General features: G+C 51.1%; 1 protein-coding gene across 24 annotated transcripts; it reads left to right on the top strand.

The window, feature by feature from the left end:
* Positions 1-8,717: 8,717 nt before the first annotated feature.
* ST6GALNAC6 (ST6 N-acetylgalactosaminide alpha-2,6-sialyltransferase 6) lies at positions 8,718-21,059 on the top strand. 24 transcript variants are annotated; one of them, XM_049897142.1, is made up of 9 exons: positions 8,727-8,859; positions 10,020-10,074; positions 10,442-10,496; positions 11,000-11,063; positions 12,086-12,176; positions 13,016-13,195; positions 15,738-16,144; positions 18,702-18,809; positions 19,585-21,059. In XM_049897142.1, exons 5-9 carry the CDS (start codon positions 12,162-12,164, stop codon positions 20,126-20,128), a joined length of 1,254 nt encoding a protein of 417 aa, XP_049753099.1. In that variant the 5' UTR covers positions 8,727-8,859; positions 10,020-10,074; positions 10,442-10,496; positions 11,000-11,063; positions 12,086-12,161; the 3' UTR covers positions 20,129-21,059. The 24 variants fall into 24 exon arrangements, with proteins under 24 accessions (XP_049753087.1, XP_049753089.1, XP_049753099.1 ...); XM_049897138.1 differs by having other exon boundaries at positions 10,904-11,063; XM_049897136.1 differs by having other exon boundaries at positions 10,020-10,204.
* Positions 21,060-21,533: the final 474 nt, after the last annotated feature.

The following is a 21,533-nucleotide window of genomic DNA, read 5'->3' as shown; positions in this document are numbered from 1 at the left end:
CCTGCCTCTGTGTGGTCATGTGTCTGGGGTGGGGGTTGAGGCTCCCCTCCCTGCCGCAATCCCGTAACCTGTTGACTTGAGGCCAGGCTGAGGCTTATGGTCCTCTCCCCAGGCTGGTGACCAGCGGGGCTTCTGGGCGCTTTTTTTTTAATAATTTATTTTTTGTTGTTGAAAATATGCACACAGAACATACACCATTTCAACAATCTCTACATGTACAATTCATTAACATTGATTGCATTTTTCAAGGTGTGCAACCATTCTCACTCTCCTTTTTCAAATTGTTCCTTCCCCCATTAATAGAAACTGACTGTCCCTCTAAGGTCCCTGTCTCATCTTTTGAGTTGTTTAAATGTAGATTTGGATTCAGTATATCTAGGGTGGAAAGGCAAATTCTTAGCAGGGGTACAAACCGTAACAAACCAGTTCCAAGCCCTGCTTGGGTTGGGCTCCCAGCATGGACCTCAGGTTGAGGGTTTCCTTCTCTGAGTTTCAGTTTCTGTACCTGTGAAGTGGGAAAACCTAACACCTACCTGTTAGGAGTTAGGGAGGGCGCACAGCCACCTTGGGCAAGCCAGGGTGACTGGTAGTTTGCTCCATTTTACAGATGAGTTGAAACTACTAGGTGAAGTCAGCCACTGAGTGGTTGAGCCAGGAGCAGTCCCAGGTCTGTCTGAGAGCAGAGCGTTAAGCGCCTGGGTTCTGCACCAGGGGCTCTGAAAGAGCTCACAAGGGTCAGGATAGTAACTGTTCCTTCTTTCCTTCTGTCCCTCCCTTCTTCTCTACTTTCCTCTTTTCTTCCCTCCCTGCCTTCGTCTTCCTTCCTTCCTTCCTTCACCTGGAGACTAATGAAGGAATAGGGCTGCAAGGCCTCAGGCTGTCATATGGGCTGGAGCCTTAGGGTTCTAGCTCCCAGCTCCAGGGGTCAGGCCCACGTCATGGCTGTGTGAACTGTGGAGTTACCTCCCACACTCAGGAGGGCCCCCCATTAGTTTAATGCTGTGTGGTGGCTGACCTCAGATTCTTAATTTCTTTTTTTTTTTTTCCCTCTTGCCTCAGTCATGCTTTACTGACTTCCCCCATATTGTGTATTGCCTTTCCTGAAACTCTTAATTTCTTAACAAGGGCTTCACATTTTCCTTTTGCGCTGGGCCCTGCAAATTACATAGTGAGTTGTGCACGGGGCTCTGGGTGACTCGCTACATTCCCCTCCCACCCCAGCCTTCCAAGCAGAGGCTGGCAACCTGGCATCTGGCCCACAGCACTGCCTTTTGTGCCCTGCCTCTCCCTACCCAGGGCCAGGAGACCCAGAAGGCTCTTAGGAAGGAGGGAGGAGAGCCCTGAGCTAAGGAGCAGGGAGCGCTGCGGTGGGAGGGAGCAGGCTGGCAGCCTAACTGCGTATGCTGGCCCAGCAGTAGCAGCCAGGGCCTAGGAGCATGTGGTGCGTAGAGGTAAGGGTGGGGTGCAATCTGGCAGCTGGGTGGGGGTAGGCAGGGATAACTTCCAGGCTCAGAGGGAGCTCTCTGGAGTCAGACCTGGCCTCATTCTGGCTCCATTTCGTGCTGTGGTTCTCTGTGCCTCATTTTCGTCATCTATAAAAGGTTTTAAAATAGTCCCTACCTCTTGGAATTGTAGGAGTTCAGAGAGATGGCACATGTAAAGTGCCTGGCCCCAGGGCTTAGAACATAGTTGACACTTGATGTGTGGTTGTTAGTTGCTGCCCAATCATGGCAACCCCACGTAATAGAAAGAAACGTTGCCTGGTCCTGTTCCATCTTCACTATTGTTAGTATGTTTGAGTTCATCGTTGTGGTTGTGACCAGTGCGTATTTTGAGTGCCTTCCAGCCTAGGAGGCTTATCTTCCAGCACTATATTGAACAGTATTTTGTTGCAATCCGTAGGGTTTTCATTGGCAAATTTTTGGAAGTAGATCACCATGCCATTCTTCCTAGTCTGTCTTAGCCTCCGCTGAAACCTGCCATGATGCGTGTCCCTGCTGGTATTTGAAATATTGGTAGCATAGCTTACCGTATCACAGCAACACACAAGCCACCATGGTATGACAAAATGACAGGGGGTAGACTTGCTATATATGGGATCACCTTCCACTGGCCCTTCCTTATCTGGTGACAGATGGGTAGGAAGATCTCCCGCCCCCACATCAGTTGCCTCCCTGGTTGCAGAAGCATCCTCAACCTCCAAGGCCAAGGATCTGCTGGTCCTGATGAGATTCAAACTCAACCTCCTTGCTGGAGACTGTCTCCTTTTCTACCTCCAAATCTGATGCCGTCCGTTTGATTCCAACTTACAGCAACTCTATAGGACCTGTTATCAGGTGGGACGAGTCACTGAAGAAGGTCGTCACGCTTGGTAAAGTAGAGGGATAGCGAAAATAAGGAAGACCCTCAACGAGATGGATTGACACAGTGGCTGCAACAATAGTCTCAAGCATAACAACAATTATGAGGGTGGCGCAGGACCGGGTGGCATTTCGTTCTGTTGTGCATAGGATCACTTCCCTGAGTCAGAACTGGCTTCATGGCACCTAACAACAACAACAACAACACAGGACAGAGTAGAGCTGTCCCATAGGGTTTCCAGGGAGTGGCTGGTGGATTCGAACTTCTGACCTTTTGTTTAGCAGCCGAGCTCTTAACCACTGCGCCACCAGGGCTCCTTTACCCCTCCGTCCCCTGGGAAATGCCGGCCCCGCCTTTAGGCCCACCACACAGAGGTGCCTCTGTCCTGGCCCTGCCTGAGGGTGGGGTTTATTGCTGGGTTGGCCAAATAATGTCTTACTGGGGTGGTGACCGAGCAGCAGTGATCCTCCAGTCACTTCCTCCAGGCAGATGCAAGTGACCGCGGACTGGCCTGGTGACTAGTTAGGGGCTTACAAAGGGCTCTCCCTATGAGCAAACTGAGGACCCCTCTCTTCTGCTGCTGCTTCTCGCTCAGTGGCTGCCGTGAGGTGAGTGGGTACAGGAGCCTCCTGACCAGCCCTGAGGAGTTGGGGCAACACCTTGTCATACAGCCCCTTTTTGGGCCTCTGTTTCCCTGTCCGTGCCCTGGTCTGCTGGCGATCACCTCACTGCCTCCCATCTGTGGGGACCAGAGGCTGGAGGGGAAGCCAGGTGACCCTCTCAGCCTGGAGGTGTCTTACCATTGCCGTCAAGTCGGTTCCGACTTATAGCAATCCTACAGGATAGAGTAGAACTTCCCCTTAGGGTTTCCAAGGCTAAAATCATAAGGAAGCAGACCACCACATCTTCCTCCTATGGAGAAGCTGGTGGGTTTGACCTTTTGGTTAGCAGCTGAGTGCTTTCACCATCGTGCCACCAGGGCTCCTTAGAGGGGTCTTAACGGTTTATTCAGAAGGGCCTTAAGCAAGGCTGGGAGCTAGTTATTCATGCTCAAACCTAATCACCAGGTGGGGAAAGAAAATTTAGGCCTTCTGGATACTGGAGCACTGGTGTCCTCTGTGGACCCCAGGCCCCATCTGGCAGGCCCAAGCAAGATGGCTTGCTGGTCCCAGGCTGTCGCCTAGGTCAGTCTGAGTATTCCAGCCTCTGTCCATGAAGAGCCAGGCACTTCCTGGTTCCGGGTCCCTTGTACCTCTGCCAAGAGAGCGCTCAGGTCTTGGGGGTTTATGCTTATGGAGGACCTACTGTGTTAGTACCCTTACCTGCTAGCTGCTCTCCCTGGGCTCCTCTGCCCAGAGGCAGAGAGGCAGGAATCCCCAGGCTGACCCCCATCCCAACTCTGTCCGGGACCTGCTGGGGAGTCTTGGGCAAGTCCTGTGTCCCCTCTGGGCCTTGGTTTCAGTTTCTGTAAATTGGGAGCTGGGGTGGCAGCAGGTGAGGTGTCTAAGGGTTCTTTCCAGGGCTTGGTGGAAGGGAAAAATCGTAACAGTGCAAAGAAGGTTCACTAAGGGGCAGAAAGGGTGGTCACACCCAGGACCCCTGGGAAGGACTGGAGCAGAGGCTAGCTCACTCAGATCATGGACTAGGGATTCCGCGGGTGGAGGGGACCCTGCTTCGCTCAGGTGGCAGGGAGTTAGACCTCCTAACCTAACTTCACAAGGGGAAAGGAGACTCAAGATCAACAGCGCCAGGCAGACTGCTATGAGGCGGAGGTCAGACATACCTCTTCCGTCCTTTTTTTTTACCAATTTTGACATCAGCTGTCCCTCCCACGGCACTCTCTACTTTTCTTCTGGGTTCAGTGATTCATTGCAATGGCCACACAGAACTCACAAACTGTACTTAGAGCTATGGGGTTTATTAGAGAAGTAACAGGTTACAATTCAGGATACAGGTTTTTGATTGGGACAGCCTGTTCTCAGCCATGCGGGCAGGCAGACCTCTTTCTGGCCCTCAGCTCCTTGGCCCGGCCTCTGCCCTGCTGAGGCAAGGGTGACAAAGCTCTTTAGCTCCACCAGTAAGTGCCGGGAGGCACCCCATTCCACAGGTAAGCCTCCACCCGGAGGCCATTAGCTTCCTAGCTCTGTTGACAGACAAGTGCCTGGGGGCAACTTACTCCACCAGGAAGCCTCCTGCCTCAAGGTGCTCAACTTTCTTGCTCCCTGGGTCAGCACATCCACTGTAACCGCCTTGCTCTGTGGGCCAAGAAGCCCACTGCACCGTCTCATCCTGGTCACCTGTTGCTGCTGCCACCATTTCTCTACTGCAGTTTCTCACCATCTCAAACCATCTCCTTTGTTACAACTTTCTGTCTCCTGGGTCTAGGAGGTTCTCAGCACAGGGATCCTGGGTTCAAAGGATGAGCTCCACTCCTAGCTCTTCTTTCTTGGTGGTGGTTAGGTCCCCTCTCTACTCTGGGAGTGGCTCTCTTATAAGCCTAGCAGGATGGTAAAACTGACTGATCCCCTCGTTAGGGTTCCATACACCTTATTTGCATGGTCCCACCCCCACAAGGGTGCCATGCACCTTATTTGTATTATTAACAAACTGTTCGATCCCCTCGGTGGGTCACAAACACCTTATTTGCATAGGTTCACCCAATCATTTGGTGGGAGTTACAAGACCATGGCAAGAAAGGCCATACAGAAGTGATCCATCACACCGAAGTGAGGGAGTAGTGCCAGGACTGGGCACAGCCACCCATCCATGACCGTCCTGGTGTTGGCATGGGCAGTCCCGCCGTGGGCACACCCATTAACAGGCCTAGGACCTTGGAACAGAACAGCCCTATGGTTAATTAAACAGGCTGGGTGGAATCCCAGCTCTGTCACTAGCCACCTGTGTGCTCTCTGAGCCTCAGTTTCTCCCTCTGGAAAGTGGGGGTAACAATAGTACCCATCTCAGGTTATTTGAAGGATTCAATGAGGTATCTTTGCAAAGCATTTGGCATAGAAGCAAGTGCCCCAAAAATGGGAGCTACTATTTTTCTTACCCTTATTTTTATCAAGGTGGTGGTTATTGTTCTTGGGGCCCAGGAAGGGAAGCCAGTCCTAAAAAAGCAGAAACTCCTGGAGTGAGCCTGGGCTGGGCTGGTGAGCCCTCCCGTTCAGGGAGTCTGCACCCCTGGCCTGGGACAGGGGCCAGGGCTGGAGACAGGACACTTGCATCCCTGGTGTAGCCTCCAACTCAGCCTGTGACCTTGAGCAAGAGACTTCCCTGCTCTGTGCCCACAGCAGCCAAGTTCATCGGGTTTCTAGCCTGCTGCCCTGCCCCAGCTCAATGGTATTCTGTCAAGGTCAGGCTGCCCAAGGCGGGTGGGGTGGGGGCTGAGTCTCAGGAAGTGATGGATCTGGACACCAGGGGGTGGGCGAGAGGCCTCACATCCACGCTTGGGGCCCCAGACTGCGCAGTAGGGTAGTGTCTTCACAGCCTGGAGGCTGGACCTTGGCGGCTGCTGACTTTTAATTAAAAACAAAATAGTGTTAAATTACCAAGTTAGTACAAAGCAAACAACCTGGATGTTTATAAAACAAAAAGTGGAAGTAGTACCCACCTCTCCCAGGCCAACTCTACCCTTTAGGGGAGGTAGTGCCAATGGTTCCATGGATTCTTCTGGACACCTTTTGTGTGCTTTTGCAAACATATATGCATAGATAGTTTTATTTTAAAATAAACAGCAACAACAAAAAAATGAGTCATGCTATATATGCAGTTCATTTTTTATAAATTAAAGCTAAGTTTTTAAATATTTAAAACATTGTATGTTCGTTGTCTTAAAACTTTTGAAAAATACAGTTAAGTCAAAAGAAAAAAGAATGGACCAAAGTCCCATTAGTCCAGAAATAACCACAATTAACACTTTAGTCACTATGATGATGTTAGTTGCCATCATGTCAGCTCCAACTCATGGCAATCTTATGGGAACAGAATGAAATGTCACCCGGTCCTGTGCCATCTTCATGATCATTGGTATGTTTGAGTCCATTGGCTATTCTGCAGTGCCTTCCAACCTAGGGGGCTCTCTTCCAGCACAATATTGGACAATATTCTGTTGTAACCTGTAAGGTTTTCATTGGCTAATTTTCAGAAGTAAATCTCCAGGTCTTTTTTCCTACTCTGTCTTAGTCTGGAAGCTCTGGAAGCTCTGCTGAACCCTGCCCACCATGGGTGACCCTGCTGGTATCTGAAATCCTAGTGGCATAGCTTCCAGCATCACAGCAACATGTAAGCCACCGCAGTACGAGAAACTGACAGACAGGTGGTAGAATTACTATGATAGGCTAGAAGGTACCTCCTTATTTTTATTTATCTTTTCTCCTTTTTCACCTTTCTTTTTTAAATACTGTGCTACATACGAAAGGCTGTATGTATCATAATTGTCTACCACCAGCTATATGGTTAAACAACGTATTGTGTGGTTTTATTTGTCTTGTTTTTTTTCTTTTTTTTTACTCCTCAAGTTTCTAAGTGTCATTCCGGTAATCACATGTAATTATATTATAACTCATTCAATATCCTCTGCTGTATAATATTCCATAATGGGAATGTACCACAATGTAAAATCATTCTCCCGTTGATGGCTGTTTGGGCTGTTTCCAGCTTTGTATTAACTCAAGCAATGCTGCTATGAACAGCGTTGTGTACGTTTGTAAGAATTTCTCCGGAGAATATACCCAGGACTGGAATACACATTTTTATAACTTTGTTTTCCAAAGTGGTTATACGAGATGTGGTTTTCACTTGTTTTGTTCATTTAAATATCCTGGGCACCTTTTCCTTTGGGTGCATACTGATTGACATCACTAGTTTGAACAGCCTCACAGTGCACTTTGGCAGGACTGTGTGTTTGTTTACTTAACCAGTCACCTATCTTTTTTTTATTATTTCATTTTACTTTTTTTTTTAATTGTATTTTGGTGAAAGCTTACACAGCAAATTAGATTCCCATATAACAATTTCTACACTTATTGTTCAGTGACATTGGTTACATTTTTCAGAATGTGTCAGCATTTTCATTATTTCCATTCTGGTTGTTCTGTTTCCATTAATCTTGGTTCCCTGGTCCCTTCCCCACCCCCACCTCGCCCTGCCCTTCTCATCTGCTTTAGGGTAAATATTGACTGTTGGTCTCATATAGATGATTATTTAAAGGAGCCCAGTACTCACGGGTGATACTGTTTGTTATATGAGCCAATCTATTATTTGGCTGAAACGTGATCTCTGGGAGTGGATTCAGCTCCAAGTTTAAAGGGTATCTTAGGACCATAGTCTTGGGCGATCCTCTAGTCTCTACCGGTCCAGCAAGTCTGGGCTTTTTTAGGAATTTGAGGTTTGTTCTACATTTTTCTCCCATTCTATCCAAGACCATCTATCGTGTCCCTGGTCAGAACAGTTGTTAGTGGTAGTGGGGCACCATCTAGTTCTTCTGGTCTTGGGATAAACAAGGCCATGTTTCATGTGAGCTATTAGTCCTGTACACTAGTTTCTTCTTTGAGTTTTTGGTTTCCAAAAACAAACAAACAAACCCACTGCCCTCGAGTCGATTCCTACTCATAGCGACCCATAGGATAGAGTAGAACTGCCCCACTGTGGTTAGCAGCCTTAGCACTTAACCACTACGCCACCAGGGTTTCCATGTAATGAATAGCCTAGTAATTATAAGAACAAACTTTTTTCATCTTTACAACCCTATGAGGTTGCTCTTCTCCCCATTTTCCAGAGGCAGTGAGTGGGTCAGTAATGTGCCAAGGCCACACAGCTAGTAGGTGGCAAAGCTGGACTTGAATCCAAGCAGGGCGCTCTAAGCCACACTCCCAACCACTGTGCTGCTCAACCTTGCACAATGTGCGCAGGGTCCACTCCCAGAGTGGAGGGTCAAAGGACACAGATGATGGACATGTAGATTTTGATACATACTGCCTGAAATAGGTGGCCCTCTCTCTGGGCTGTACTAGTTAGTGATCAGCAGTGCCTGGGTGAACCCCTGAGTAAGGGACTACTGGGTGCAGGGCGCTGGGCAGGGAGCTGGAGGCCCTGGGTGGGTCGGTATGCTCTGGACTCAGTTTCCCCATCCGTGGTTGGGATCATTCCGCGAGACAGAGCTGGGCCTGACTCACACTAAAGGGCTCGGAAAATTATCATTTTTGTTCTTACCACGGGATGCACCGAGGGGTAAATCACGAAGCCCTGGGACCCGGGTCACTTGCCGCTCACCCTTCCCCTAGAGCGCCGTCCGGGCGCGGAACCACCCGTTGCCCCCCGTGGCTCCGCCCACTTCCCAGGCCTGGGCCCGGGCGATGAACGGCGGCACTAGGACCCAGCGGGCTGGGGCTGCGGCGGGGCCTGGGCGGCCTGCGGAGAGCGGACCCCGGCTCTCGGCTCCCGGCGCCATGTGAGGGGGCTCGGGGGCGGCGGGGGGCCGGGCGCTCTCCGGGGGAGGTGAGCCGGCTCTGCGCGGGGCGGGCAGCTGGAGTGGGGTGCCGCCTACGCCCAGGGAGGGTAGGTGGGGGGTCGCTGTAGATGGGGGTTGATGGCGTGGCCCGAGGTCTACCCCGATTCTCTTGCCTTTGGTATCGGCGCCCTGAGATCACCATCCTCGCGCCCAAGGGCTGTCGCGGGGCTTGCTGGGCCCTCTGCCCCTGACTACCCCGTTAGAGCTCTTGGACCCTGCTGCCGACTTGCCTCCCTTTTCTTCCCAGCTGGGGCTAGGGCTCCGGCAGGGAGGGGAGCTGGGGAGAGAGTCTGCTTGAGGAGGCTTCAGGGGTGAGCCCCTCTCCCAAGTGGACTCATGGCCTCAGTGCCCCCCATCATCTCGGGATTCTGAGTCCCCCTCCCCCTTATTACTGGAACCCTCCTCCTAGGCTGCTCATGGGGGGCGTCGCGGCCTACGGGATGGCTCCTCGGTCTGGGAAAGGCGAAGCCCCCAAACTGAGGCGGACTGTAGCCCCCACCTTCAGCCCGCGGGTTCAGCCTGTGCGCCCAGCCTTGGGGCTGAATGCACGCTCCTGGCGCAGCTCTCTGGACTGCCACCTCACCGCCCTGAGCAAGTCGCTCCCCAACAAGCCTGTCCCCCAGTGCTTGGCCAGGTGCTGTCACGCGCGAGGTGGCCTCTGGCTCGCTCTAGCCTGGGGGATCGTGAGGGAGACTCCGTCGGTCTCGGCCCTGGGCCTCTTCCTGTAAACAAGTGTCTAAAGAAGGCTCCACTACCCAGGCGGTCTGCGCCTTTCTGGGCGGCCCTCCCGCTCTGCTTCTGTAAACCTTAGTCTCACGGGGAGTGAGAACCGCTTCTCTACCTCGGGCCGTTGCCCCCAAGTATTCAGTGCGTGTATGATGCTTAGCATGCTTCCAGCACACGTTCCGTGATAATAGGGAAAGTCGCTGGGCTGGGTCGGGGGTGGGTGCTGACCTGGCACAACTCCTGGAGAGCCAGGCCTTGAACAATGAGTAACAGCAAGACTAACAGCACTGGCACTGGCTGAGCCCCTTCAAGCCCTGTGCATCTCTTGCCACATCAGAGAGAACTGGCCCCCTCTCCCAGATGGCTTGAATCCTTCCGACAACATTGTGAGTTACCTACTCTTATTATTCCCATTTCACAGATGAGGAAACTGAGGCTCAGAGAGGTCACATGGCTTGCCCGAGGCCCCCCAGCCAGTAAGTGGTAGAACCGGGATTCGAGCTCGCACCTGAGAAGCTGTGCTGACCATGGCCTTATCAGAGCAGGATTGTGACGGGGCTGACCAGGGGGACGGTGGTCCGGGCTGAGGGCACTGCTCAGGCAAAGGTGGGAAAGTGGGGGATGGTTTTGGGAACTGGAGTGCTGTAGTGTGTCTGGAGCATGAGGCATTGGCAGGAGAGGGTAGTGAGGGGGAGACTCAGCTCAGAAAGGTAACTAGACAGTGAAGGCCTTGAATGTCAAAGGCTCAGGGCTGATGTGGGCGACCCTGGGCATCTGGCTGGCTTTTGCCCCATGGGCTTTGAGCCCAGGGACAATCCCCTCCTCCCTTCTGATGAACCTCAGTTTCCTGATCTGTACCGCGGAGTCTGGGCAGGACGTCACTGAATCTGCGGTTCGGGTGAGAATCCGGGACGAAAAGCCCCGGGGACTCCCTGGCTGCCTGTGAGGGACCAGCCCTGGAGAAACGTGGTGCTGGCCGTGGGGGGAGGGGGGCACCCGCGGAGAGGGGCGGAGTTGGGTAGTGGGCGGAGCCATGGCGAACCAATCAGGAGTGGCGTGTGTGGGAAACCTGTTTTCGCCTGAGGTTCCCAGGTTATTTCCCGTGGCTGTGTAGGAGTAAACAGCCGCTAGGTCAGGGGGCGGAGACAGTGGTTGTGCAGAGGGGCCTCCGGAGGTAGTGTGGAGCTGGGGGGCCCCGGCCCCCAGTTTCTCCCTCTGCACACTCTCCCTCCCTCACTACCCTCTGAATCTGTTGGAGGTAGGCTGGACACACACTCCCTTTATTAAACCAAAACCCAATTCCAGTTCTTAGCGACCCTATAGGTCAGAGTAGAACTGCCCCATAGCGTTTCCAAGGCTGTAGTCTTTACGGAAGCAGATTGCCACATCCTTCTCCCACAGAGCGGCTGGTGGGTTGGAACCGGTTAACCACTGTGCCACCAGGGCTCCTTATTCCCTTATACAGGTGAGGAAACTGAGGCCTGGAGAGAAGCTCTGTACTGCAGAGGGCGGTTTGGGGAGTGAGGGGTAGAGCTGGGCTTGTCGCCTTACAGCAGAGGCCAAGGGCAGGAAGAAACCAGCAGCCCACGATTGCACTGTTTTGCTGAGTCCCGTGGGGCGGGGGCGGGCAGTGATTACAGCCATCCAAGAGGAGTCTGGGGATAGGGAAGCAAGTGACCTGCCTGAGTCACCCAACTAGTCAGTGATGGAGCTGGGACTAGAACCAGGTCTCTCAGAAGTGAGTCCCCATGCTGTTAAGGACCAAGATTTTAGGGGTTAATGAATTCACTCATTCACTGATACTCCCACACTGTGCATCTCTGGGTGCTGAGGTACAGTGGAGAATGCGAGGACCTGGGCCACGTGTGCCCCCAGAGAGCTGTCAGCCTGGAGAGGAGGCAAGGACCCAGATGAACACAGTTATGGGGGCAGCCAGGGAAAGGTCCTGGCCCACTCCAGGCCTGGAGGATGAGCAGTAGTCAAGAGGGAAGGGTGTTCCAGGCAGAGGGGACAGTTTATGGAAGAACTGGAGGGGTGAAAGGAAGGGAGTTTGGGGAACTATGTGGAGGAGGAGTGTTACTTAATTTTAAGACCACAGGAAACTGAGACAGTGTTTAGAGCAGGGGGGAGGTGGCTCCTGCTGCATGGGGCAGGTAGGGCCTCTAGCCGGGGAGCCAGCCTTAGGCCTGCCAGCTGATTAGGAGAGACTGGGTGTCGGGTAGCTCCTGCTCAGGGAGGAGAGTAGGAGAGAACAAGGGGTAGGGAGAAACAGGGCTCTGCCACCGCTTGGCTATGTGACCTCAGGCTGGCCCCTGCCCTTCCTGGGCCTCAAGTGGCTCCAGCTACAAATGAGTATGGCCCTGAGCCTTAAAGTTCTGGGTGGGCAGGAGACCTGGTGGAGAGTGGGAGGTTGTAGGGCTTATAGCCTTTGTCCAGCTGGGCCTAGGGAAGGATGCCCAAATCATATAACCTTCTGGTGGCTTGCAGGTGTGACCCCTCTTCCCTGCCCCCTGGCCCAACTGCAGGACGCCGGTCCCTACCCCTCAGCAGACGCCGGAGAGAGATGAGTAGCAAGAAAGTAAGTCCGCCTCTACTTCTTGTCCCCATATGAGCCTCTCACTTCTCTCTGTAAAATCAGCTTCTTCGGAGCTACCTGGGACCTGGGCCACCACAAGTCCCTCTTCCCTGCCAAGGAGCAGCTGATGCCTGGGAGGCTGAGGTTTGAGCCCTACCTGGACCACTGATCTGCTGTGTGGCCTTGGACAAGCTCTTGCCTCTCTCTGGTATCAGGCCCCACCTTTGCCTGCCTAGGCTTCACTGGTCCAGCTTTGATGAAGGAGTCCTGGGTCTTGCCCAGCCTTGCAGACCCTGGGCAAATAAATCCCAGCCTCGGACCCCACCTGTTACCTGGCCACCACAGCCGCACATTGGTACTCTGCTATTCATGTAGCTCAATTCCTGACCAGAATACTTCCCACCTGGTTTAATTGAATGATAAACATTTATGTAAAGTTACTGTCTGGGAGAGACCTGGATCCTCTCGCTCAGATGCACCACTTGTCTCCAGGCATCCTCCCAGTTGCAAATGGAGGGATCCTTCTGACACCCACATCCAATCTAATCCAGCAAACCCTCTCTGAGAACCTACTGGACTGCAGGCCCTACCATGGGCATTGGGATATGATGGGAATGAGGCTGAGCCAGCTCTCTGAATTTTAAATGGGTGGAAAGAATGGCAATGTATATGCAGTGTGATTGGCACTGTGATGGTGGGGGTTGCTCAGGGGGCTGTAGGAGACCTTCCTGGAGGAGGTAGTATCTGAGCTGGCCTGGGAGTAAAGAACATGAGTTAGCTCAAGGAGGTAGGGTGGCCAGCCTGCATGTGACTGGGCCCTCACTGACCTCTCCCCTCTCTAGGAGCAGCGGTCAGTAGTGTTCGTGATCCTCTTTGCCCTCATCACCATCCTCATCCTCTACAGCTCCAACAGTGCCAATGAGGTCTTCCATTATGGCTCCCTGCGGGGTCGCAGCCGCCGGCCCATCAACCTCAAAAAGTGGAGCATCACCGATGGCTACGTTCCCCTTCTGGGCAACAAGGTAGGGCCAGCCACTTTGGGGGAGCCCACTTGGGAGCTGCCTGTTGGCTGATCCTCCCCATCACCCGTCATCACTGTTCCTCCTTCCCCTCCCTCTCCCCCTCCCCCTCTTCTCTCTGTCACCCCATCCCTCCTAAAGGAAATGGTGGAGCCCAGGAGTCAGAGACCTTGACTTCCAGTGACCTCAGCCCTTTGCTTGGATAATTGCCCTATCCTGTCTGGGCCTCAATTCTCTCCGAGACCTCACCCCTCGCACAAATATTCTACACTTTCCTGACGCAGAATCCCTTTGGAAAAGTGTCTCTGTTTTTCACTTATCTCTGTCTCTGCTGGAGAGTCCACATAGGGCTTGGGGACAGGGCACTTGGGTACTCGACAATGCAAAAACAGTAATAATAATAATAGCTGCTCTTTATCAAGTATCTGCTGTATGCCAGGCGCTATGATCATCAGTAATCCTGAGACCAACCCTATGAAGTCAGCATTAGTATCTCCTTGAATAGATTGTAAAATCAAGACGCAGAGAAGTGAAGTTACTGGTCTAAGACCACACAGTAAGGGAGGGGAGGAGCTGGCCTTGCACTTAGAGTTAACAACCACACCCATGCTCTTTCTGGGTGTGGTTTAAACCCTGGAAAACCTTTTAAATCCTAGTTTTCTCATTGCTTACATGTTATTGCCCTAACATCTGCTGAGTTCAAGAGGCATTCGTACCCATTGCCATCGAGTGGATTCTGACTCATTACGACCCTATAGGACAGAGTAGACCTGTCCCATAGGGTTTCCAAGGGATATGAAAGAAGCAGACTGCCACATCTTTCTCCCATGGAGAAGCTGGTGAACTAAAACAGCCAACCTTTTGATTAGCAGTCAAGCACTTAACCACTGCACCACCAGGGCTCCTTTAAGGAGGTATACACACATACACACACACCCCTGTTGGCATCAAGTCAATTCCGACTCTTAGCGACCCTATAGGACAGGGTAGAACTGCCTTAGGGTTTCCAAGGAACGCCTGGTGGATTCAAACTTGTGACACTTTGGTTAGCAGCCATAGCTCTCACTACTTCGCCACCAGGGTTTCCTAAGGAGGCATAGAGGGGCCAAAAGTCATTCCTGGGGACTTCTGTTTACCTTGGAGGGCCATGAAACTCAGATTGGTGTTCACCCCGTAGGCTTCCAAGCCCCAGCTGGTTTCTTTGGAGTCAGAGAGAAAATAATTGGCCTCAAACATAGATCTCTATCAAGCCCTGCCTTCCCTAACCCTGCCTACCTCTCTCCCCTCCCACCTTCGCTGGCCCTCAGGCAGTTTTTCCTCAGGACCTTTGCATATACAGTCTTGAGCCCGGGCTGCAGACACACCCTCACTGGGAAAAGGCCCATTAGGAAGTATGTAGAGACAGATTAGCACCTGATTAAGACTTTCTCTATCCTGAGAACCCTTGAAACGGGAATAAAGAAAGGCGGAACTCAGGAAGAAAGTGGAATAGCCTGAGTATGGGTGATAGGGAAGGGAAAGAGGCAGAATCTGCCTTGAGGCTGCTTCTAGCCTGATGGGGGAGCTTAGGAAAACTGGAAAGGCCCTCAGTTGAGGTACATGTGATCTGTTGCTGGGTCTTGGAGGAAGGGCTCAGAGAAGGCTCTCTGGGGAGGTGGCATTTGAACTGAGCCCTGAAGGGTGAACAGGAATTACATGGCAGAAAATAGGCGCCAAAGTGCATGTGGTTCCAACCTGTTCCTTTCAGAAATGGGGAAACAGAGCCCCAGAATGGCTTTCATACCCTTTCCTTAATAATGACGTGGTGTCTATGAGTCAGAATCAACTCGATAGCAACAGGTTTGATTTTTTTGGTCATCTTGCTTATGGGTGATGCAGAAATGTCCAAGGTGCATTTTAGGAGGTTGTCCTGTTTGGGAAACTGGGGCTGAAGCTGAAACTGGGGCTTTGTAGTCATATGACCTGGGTTCAAATCCTGGCCCTGCACTCTTCTGCCATGTGACGTAGGGGACATCACTGCACTACTCTCCTCTTCTCCTACTTGGTAACTTTCCCAATCCAGTGGGCTTCTTTTCGTTCTCACCACACTGTGTTCATTTCCACTTCATAGGCTTTGTACTTGCTGATCTTTCTGCCTCGAATACTTTCCCTCTGATCCTTTTCATCCCTTAGTTCTCAGCTCAGAGAGGTGTCCCAGGATGGCCTCACTAAAGCAGCCCCCCTCCAGTCTCTCTTGATCCCCTGTTCCTGTTTTATTTTCTTCCTTGCACGTATCACTAGCTGGCATTATTTTTTATTTTGCTTGTTCCCTCTCTTCCTGATTGTGAACTTCTTGAGGGCAGGGGCTGGGTCTGTCTTGTTCATTGCTACAGAGCCTGTCCATTAGCCAGCTTCTTATAAATATGTATTGAATGTTGAATGAATGGGTTTCAATTTCTCTGGCTTTGAAATGGGCATAATCCCTGTATCCTGGAGGCCTGAATGTACAGAGCACAGGGCCCTGCATAGAGTGGCTGTGATGGTGTTTACTTTCCTTGTCCTTCAGACGCTGCCCTCCCGGTGCCACCAATGTGTGATTGTCACCAGCTCCAGCCACCTGCTGGGCACCAAGCTGGGCCCTGAGATTGAGAGGGCTGAGTGTACCATCCGCATGAACGATGCACCCACCACAGGTTACTCAGCTGATGTGGGCAACAAGACCACCTTCCGTGTGGTGGCCCACTCCAGTGTATTTCGTGTGCTGCGAAGGCCCCAGGAGTTTGTCAACCGGACCCCTGAAACCATATTCATCTTCTGGGGCCCCCCAAGCAAGATGCAGAAGCCCCAGGGCAGCCTTGTGCGTATCATCCAGCGGGCAGGCCTGGTGTTCCCCAACATGGAGGCCTACGCCGTCTCTCCCGCCCGCATGCAGCAGTTTGATGACCTCTTCCTGGGTGAGACGGGCAAGGACAGGTACCAGCCTCCCACCTGCCTCCTCTGGCCAGCCCTGTGCTCCTTCTCAGCATACTCTGCCCAGCGGGCCTTGGCTCCCAGCATGCACTCCTATGAGGGTGTGGTCACCCCATCTTGCCACCCTCTGGTCAGGTTTCCTAAGACAGTTATCATTATGTCCAACTCTTAGCATGGGTCATTTCTAATGTGCTCTGTGTGACTTTGTCTTCCCAGAAGGACATCCTGCCAGCATGCTTTGGTTTGAGGACATGCTCACCTCATCAGGCCCTTGTCCTGATGAGTCTCTACAGGAGAGCATCCACCCAGCAAGTCATAATCTGAAGGCAGATCTGCACACAGCATGCCTTACTCTGACTAGCCTCCTTTAGAGAACTTTCCTCTTGGCATGCCTTGCTCTGAAGAAACAAGAGTTCCCAGCATGCTCTGTTCTCTAAGATTACATAGTCACTCCTAGCATCTTTCTAGGAGAACTCCCCATAGCATGCCTAATCTAAAGTCTTGGCTGTTCTGAACATGTCTTGCTCAAAGCACACAGTTTTTCCCAGCCTGTTCTATTCTAAGGATACATTATTCCCAGCATGCCCTGCTCTGACTAATCTCCCTAGGAAAGCTCTCCAGCATTGTACCTTAGTCTAGGCCAGTGCTTTCCAACAGAAAGACAATGCAAACCATATATGTCATCTAAAATTTTATAGTAGCCACATTGAAAAGTTAAAAAGAAACAGGTGAAATTAAGTTTAGTATATTTTATTTAATTCCGTATGCCCAGTTTATAGATCCTGTACATATTTTATTAGGTTTAGATGTAAATACTAAAAAAATTTTTGGAACCATGGAAAAATTTTTCTTTTTTAAATTTTTGGTTACCAATTGTTCATTGCTTGTATCAAGAAATACAGTAGATTCTTTGGGCATTTTCTCTGCAGCTAACCATGTATATGCAAATAAGGACGGTTTTCTTTCTTTCCAATCTGCATGCCTTTTATTTCTTTTTCTTGTATTGCACCGGCTAGAATTTGCAATATCATGTTGAATTTTATTGGAAGTGGTGTGTGGACATCCTTGCTTTTTCCCAATATTAAGGGGAAGGCATTCAGTCTTTCATCCTTGAATTTGATGTTAGCCATGGGTTTTTAATAGCTGTCCTTTATCAGGTTGGGGAAGTTCCCTTCTTTTCTTAGTTTGCTGAGAGTTTTTATCATGACTGGATATTGAATTTTATCAAAAATTTTTTTTTGTTCATCAACTATATGATAATGTGGTTTTTCTTAAGACTGTTAGTATGGTGGATTATGTGATTGATATTCAAATATTGAATTGGCCTTATATTTCTAAAATAAACTCTACTTGGTTGTGGTGTATTGTTCTTTTTATAGATTGCCGGGTTTGATGTGTTGAGAATTTTCATGTCTGTGTTTATGAGAGATACTAGTTTACAGGTTTTTTTTTTTTTTTTTTTTTGGTACTCTTTTTGTCTGGTTTTGGGATCACAGTAATGCTGGCCCCAGAATTGGGAAGTGTTTTCTATTTTCTGGAAGACATTGTGTAGAATTGGTGTTATTTCGTCTTTAAATGTTTGGTAGACTCTGCCAGGGAAACCATCTGGGTCTGGAGAGTTCTTTTTCAGAAGGTTTTAAACTATGAATTCAATTTCTTTAATAGATATAGGCTATTCAGGATATCTATTTCATCTTAGGTGAGTTTTGGTAGTTTGTGGTTTTAAGGAGTTGGCCCGTTTCATCTAAGTTATCAAATGCAGAGTTGTTTCTGGTATTTTATTTTCCTTTTAATGTCTGCCTAGTCTATGGTGATACCACCTCTTTCATTTCTGATATTGGTAATTTGTGTCTTTGCTCCCTTTTTCCTTGTCAGTCTTGTGAGAAGTTTATCTTTTTTTTTTTTTAACTTTTCAAAGAACCGTCTTTGATTGAATGTATCCAAAATATTTTCAGTTCAGCGTGTAACCAATATCAGAAAAATTATCAATGACATGTCTTACATTCTTTTTTTTCCATACTGTCTTTGAAATCCAGTATATATTTTACACTTGCAAGACATCACAGCCACAGGTCAAGGGCTCAGTATCTACATATGGCTAGTGACTGCTGTTGTGGACAACACAACTTTAGGGTCTTGGCCACTTCTTCTATGCTTTGCTCTGAACTTGTGGTCACTTCCAGCATGACTTCTCTGATTAATCTTCCTTAGGGAAACTCGCATGGGTACAGCTGCTTCCAGCATGGTCTTTGGTCATGGTCACTTCCAGCCTGCCCAGCTCTGACCAGTTTCCCCCGGAAAGCTTATTTCTAGTATGCCCTGCTCCCAGTCTTTCCCCCAGAGTAGCTCTCCCCACATCCCTCATCTCTGCCCAGGTGAGCCCTCTACTAGCATACCCTGCTCCCAAAAGATGGCTAGACTAGGGGTAACCGAAGAGGGAGGAGGGCTCCAGTGGGTGGGTGGGAGGAGTTCCAGAAAATTCTGGGTGTTGACCATTCCTCCCTGTATGCTTCTCACCCCTGCCTGCATGGCCCTCATCATGACCCTTCTCTGCCCCCAGGGAGAAGTCCCATTCGTGGTTAAGCACAGGCTGGTTCACCATGGTGATTGCGGTGGGGTTGTGTGACCATGTGCACGTTTATGGCATGGTCCCTCCTGACTACTGCAGGTGAGCTCTTCTAGCCAGTGCCCTCCCAGGACAATGCCCAGTCGCTGACTGCAGGAGGAGCTGGGGAACCTGGAAACCTTGGCTGGGGCTGCCTTTAAGGGCCTCTATTGCATGACATCCAAACTGTTCTGGAGAGATATAGGCTCCTGGGGGTACCTCATGGACCTTCACCCCAAGCTTTAAAAAAAAAAAAAAACCGTATTGAGGTTTAGGACAGGGTAGAACTGCCCCATAGGGCTTCCAAGGCTGTAACCACTGCACCACAAGGGCTCTTCTACCCCAAGCTTAGCTAAAGTGTATTAACAGTAACTATTGTTATTATATGAAAAGCCCATTAGGTGACAGCTCTACTCTTTAGTGAGTGCTGACTGTGTGCCAAGCATAGCTACATTTATTAGTCATTTACTTCTCACAGCAACCTATTCTCCCTATTCCATAGCTGAGAAAAATGGAGGAGACTGTTTTGTGAGTGGCCTAAGGAGAGGTGGGACCAATCTCCAGAGTCCAAAGTCCCCATGCTACCACACACTGGAGCCCTCTCGGGGAAGGGAAAAGATTCCATTGCATTAAAAAAAAAAAAAAAGCAGTCTGATGATCACAAACCTAGCCGACTTTATACCCATTTTACAGATGGGGAAACTGAGGCCAAAGGAGGGGCAAGGGTTTCCCCCAGAGGTCCTAGAGCAGATCAGGAAAGCCAAGGCCCTACCCTGGGCAAGGGTCCCCCTGGTGCCCGCCCTGCCCTTATGGCCCCCATCTGCTCTGCCCTAGCCAGCGGCCCCGCCAGCAGCACATGCCCTACCACTACTATGAGCCCAACGGGCCGGATGAGTGTGTCACCTACATCCAGAATGAGCACAGCCACAAGGGCAACCACCACCGCTTCATCACTGAGAAGAGGGTCTTCTCGTCCTGGGCCCAGCTGTATGGCATCACCTTCTCCCACCCTTCCTGGACCTAGGCCACCGTGCCTAGGGACACAAAGAAGCGGCTTGCCGCTCAGCCGCTCAGCCACGGAGCATCTCCTGGCCAGTCAACGCTGGCCAGAGTGTCTCCTGGAGAATCAGGGCCTTGAAGAGAATTTATCCTCTAGCCAGTCAGGGCCTGGTCATATCTCTTGGCCAATCAGGGATTTGGGATTCAATGTGGTTAATCAGGGTGTCAGGGAGGTAATTCTGTCCAGTCAGGGTTTGAGCATAGTCAATCAGGGTATGGGACTATTTCTAGCCAATCTAGGCCAAGGACATGCCCTTTCCCATGAGGCCTTGGTTCAGAGCCCTAGGAATGGACCCCCAGATCACTCCCCACTTGGTTTTTAGCCCAAGAAGCTGGAAACTTTATGTGATTCCTTCACCTCCCAGTGCCAGAAAGAGACATTGTGTGGGGACAGGAGCTGTCTAGAGGCTGAGCTGGAGAATTTGTAGGGGTTGTGGGGAGGTCCCAGAAATGGAAGTCCTGAATCTGAGTCTTGGCTCTGCCACGGGACCTTGGGAAAATCCCTCTCCTTCTCTGGGGACCCTTCTGCCTATGTCAGGTTCTATGTGGAGTCTGAGACCCCCTCTTCACCTCCCCCACTGACCTGACCACCCTTGGATCTGTCCCCCGGACCTCTCCAGCCACCACCCCTTGCTGGGAGGCCCAGCTCCCTGGGAGTCAGGGGTTCCTTTCTCCATCTCCTTCTGGAAAACTTCAGGGTGTTTTTACGAAAGCTCCTCCAGGGTTGGGGGACTCTTTGACAGGAATGGGACAAACCTTCAGCTGTTTTCTTAGTCTTCTCAGCCGCACTGGCATTAGCTTGGCTCTTAAAGGGCCAGGCCTCCTTTTCACCATCTAGTGTGAGGCCCCTCCACTTGGGGCCTTTGGGGCTGAGGAAGAGTGGGATCCCAGCCAAACTTGGGTTTCATGTGGTTCTTTTGTATGGAGCCACTGGGACTGCTGGGGGCTTCAAGGGTCTCCCCACCTGGGCCTGGGATGGCTGTAGGGAGCCAGGAGCCATGTTGCCTGTGTTCTGTCCCTCTCCTTCAAATGGCACTTTATTGCTGGGGCTCAGTAGAGTGGATTTGCTCCCTGTTCCTCCAGAGCCTGGAAAGGAAGACTTGGAGGGCTTTCTGGAGGAGGTCGTGGAGGTGGAAGGGTCAGGCAGAGGTGGAGGTCAGCAGACAACCATTGCACATTGGGGTGGGGGGCTGGTGACTGCCCCAGACTTGGTTTTGTAATGATTTGTACAGGAATAAATGCACCTAAGCTCTGGCTTGCTTTCTTGTGTCTTCTGGGTCAAGCTCAGCCCTGTCTGGCCCAGCACTGTGAGCTTCCTCAGGACAGTTGCCCCACCCTCGGGCTAGGCACTCACGGAGAAGTCGGAGGTTCAGCTGTTTCAGCCAGCCACTGGCAGCTATGGGGGCTGGAACCAAGTCCACCTGGCTTCCCCTGTCCCTGCCTCTTCCTGCCTGTGTGACCTTAGACAAGTCACTTTACCTCTCAGAGCCTCAGTCCCCTCATCTGGGAAAAGGACCAACTATAACCAGACACTGCTCTGGAGGAGCTCAGGTTCTAGAGAGGGGAGGGACAACAAGTTCTATCTCAGTTGACCCCTCCCACAGGGGAAGGGCTATGAAGACAGTAACACAGGGCACCAGCTGTGAGAGGGACTTTTGAGGAAGTGAGGTTTTTTCTGAGGCCCGGAAGCTGAGGAGCCCTGCAGAGGTCTGGGGGAAGAGCTTCTGG

This window comes from Elephas maximus, chromosome 9, assembly GCF_024166365.1.
Source record: "Elephas maximus indicus isolate mEleMax1 chromosome 9, mEleMax1 primary haplotype, whole genome shotgun sequence".
Lineage (NCBI taxonomy): Eukaryota > Metazoa > Chordata > Mammalia > Proboscidea > Elephantidae > Elephas > Elephas maximus.
The sequence above is the reverse complement of the archived record's forward strand: the minus strand, read 5'-3'. Positions and strand labels throughout refer to the sequence as shown.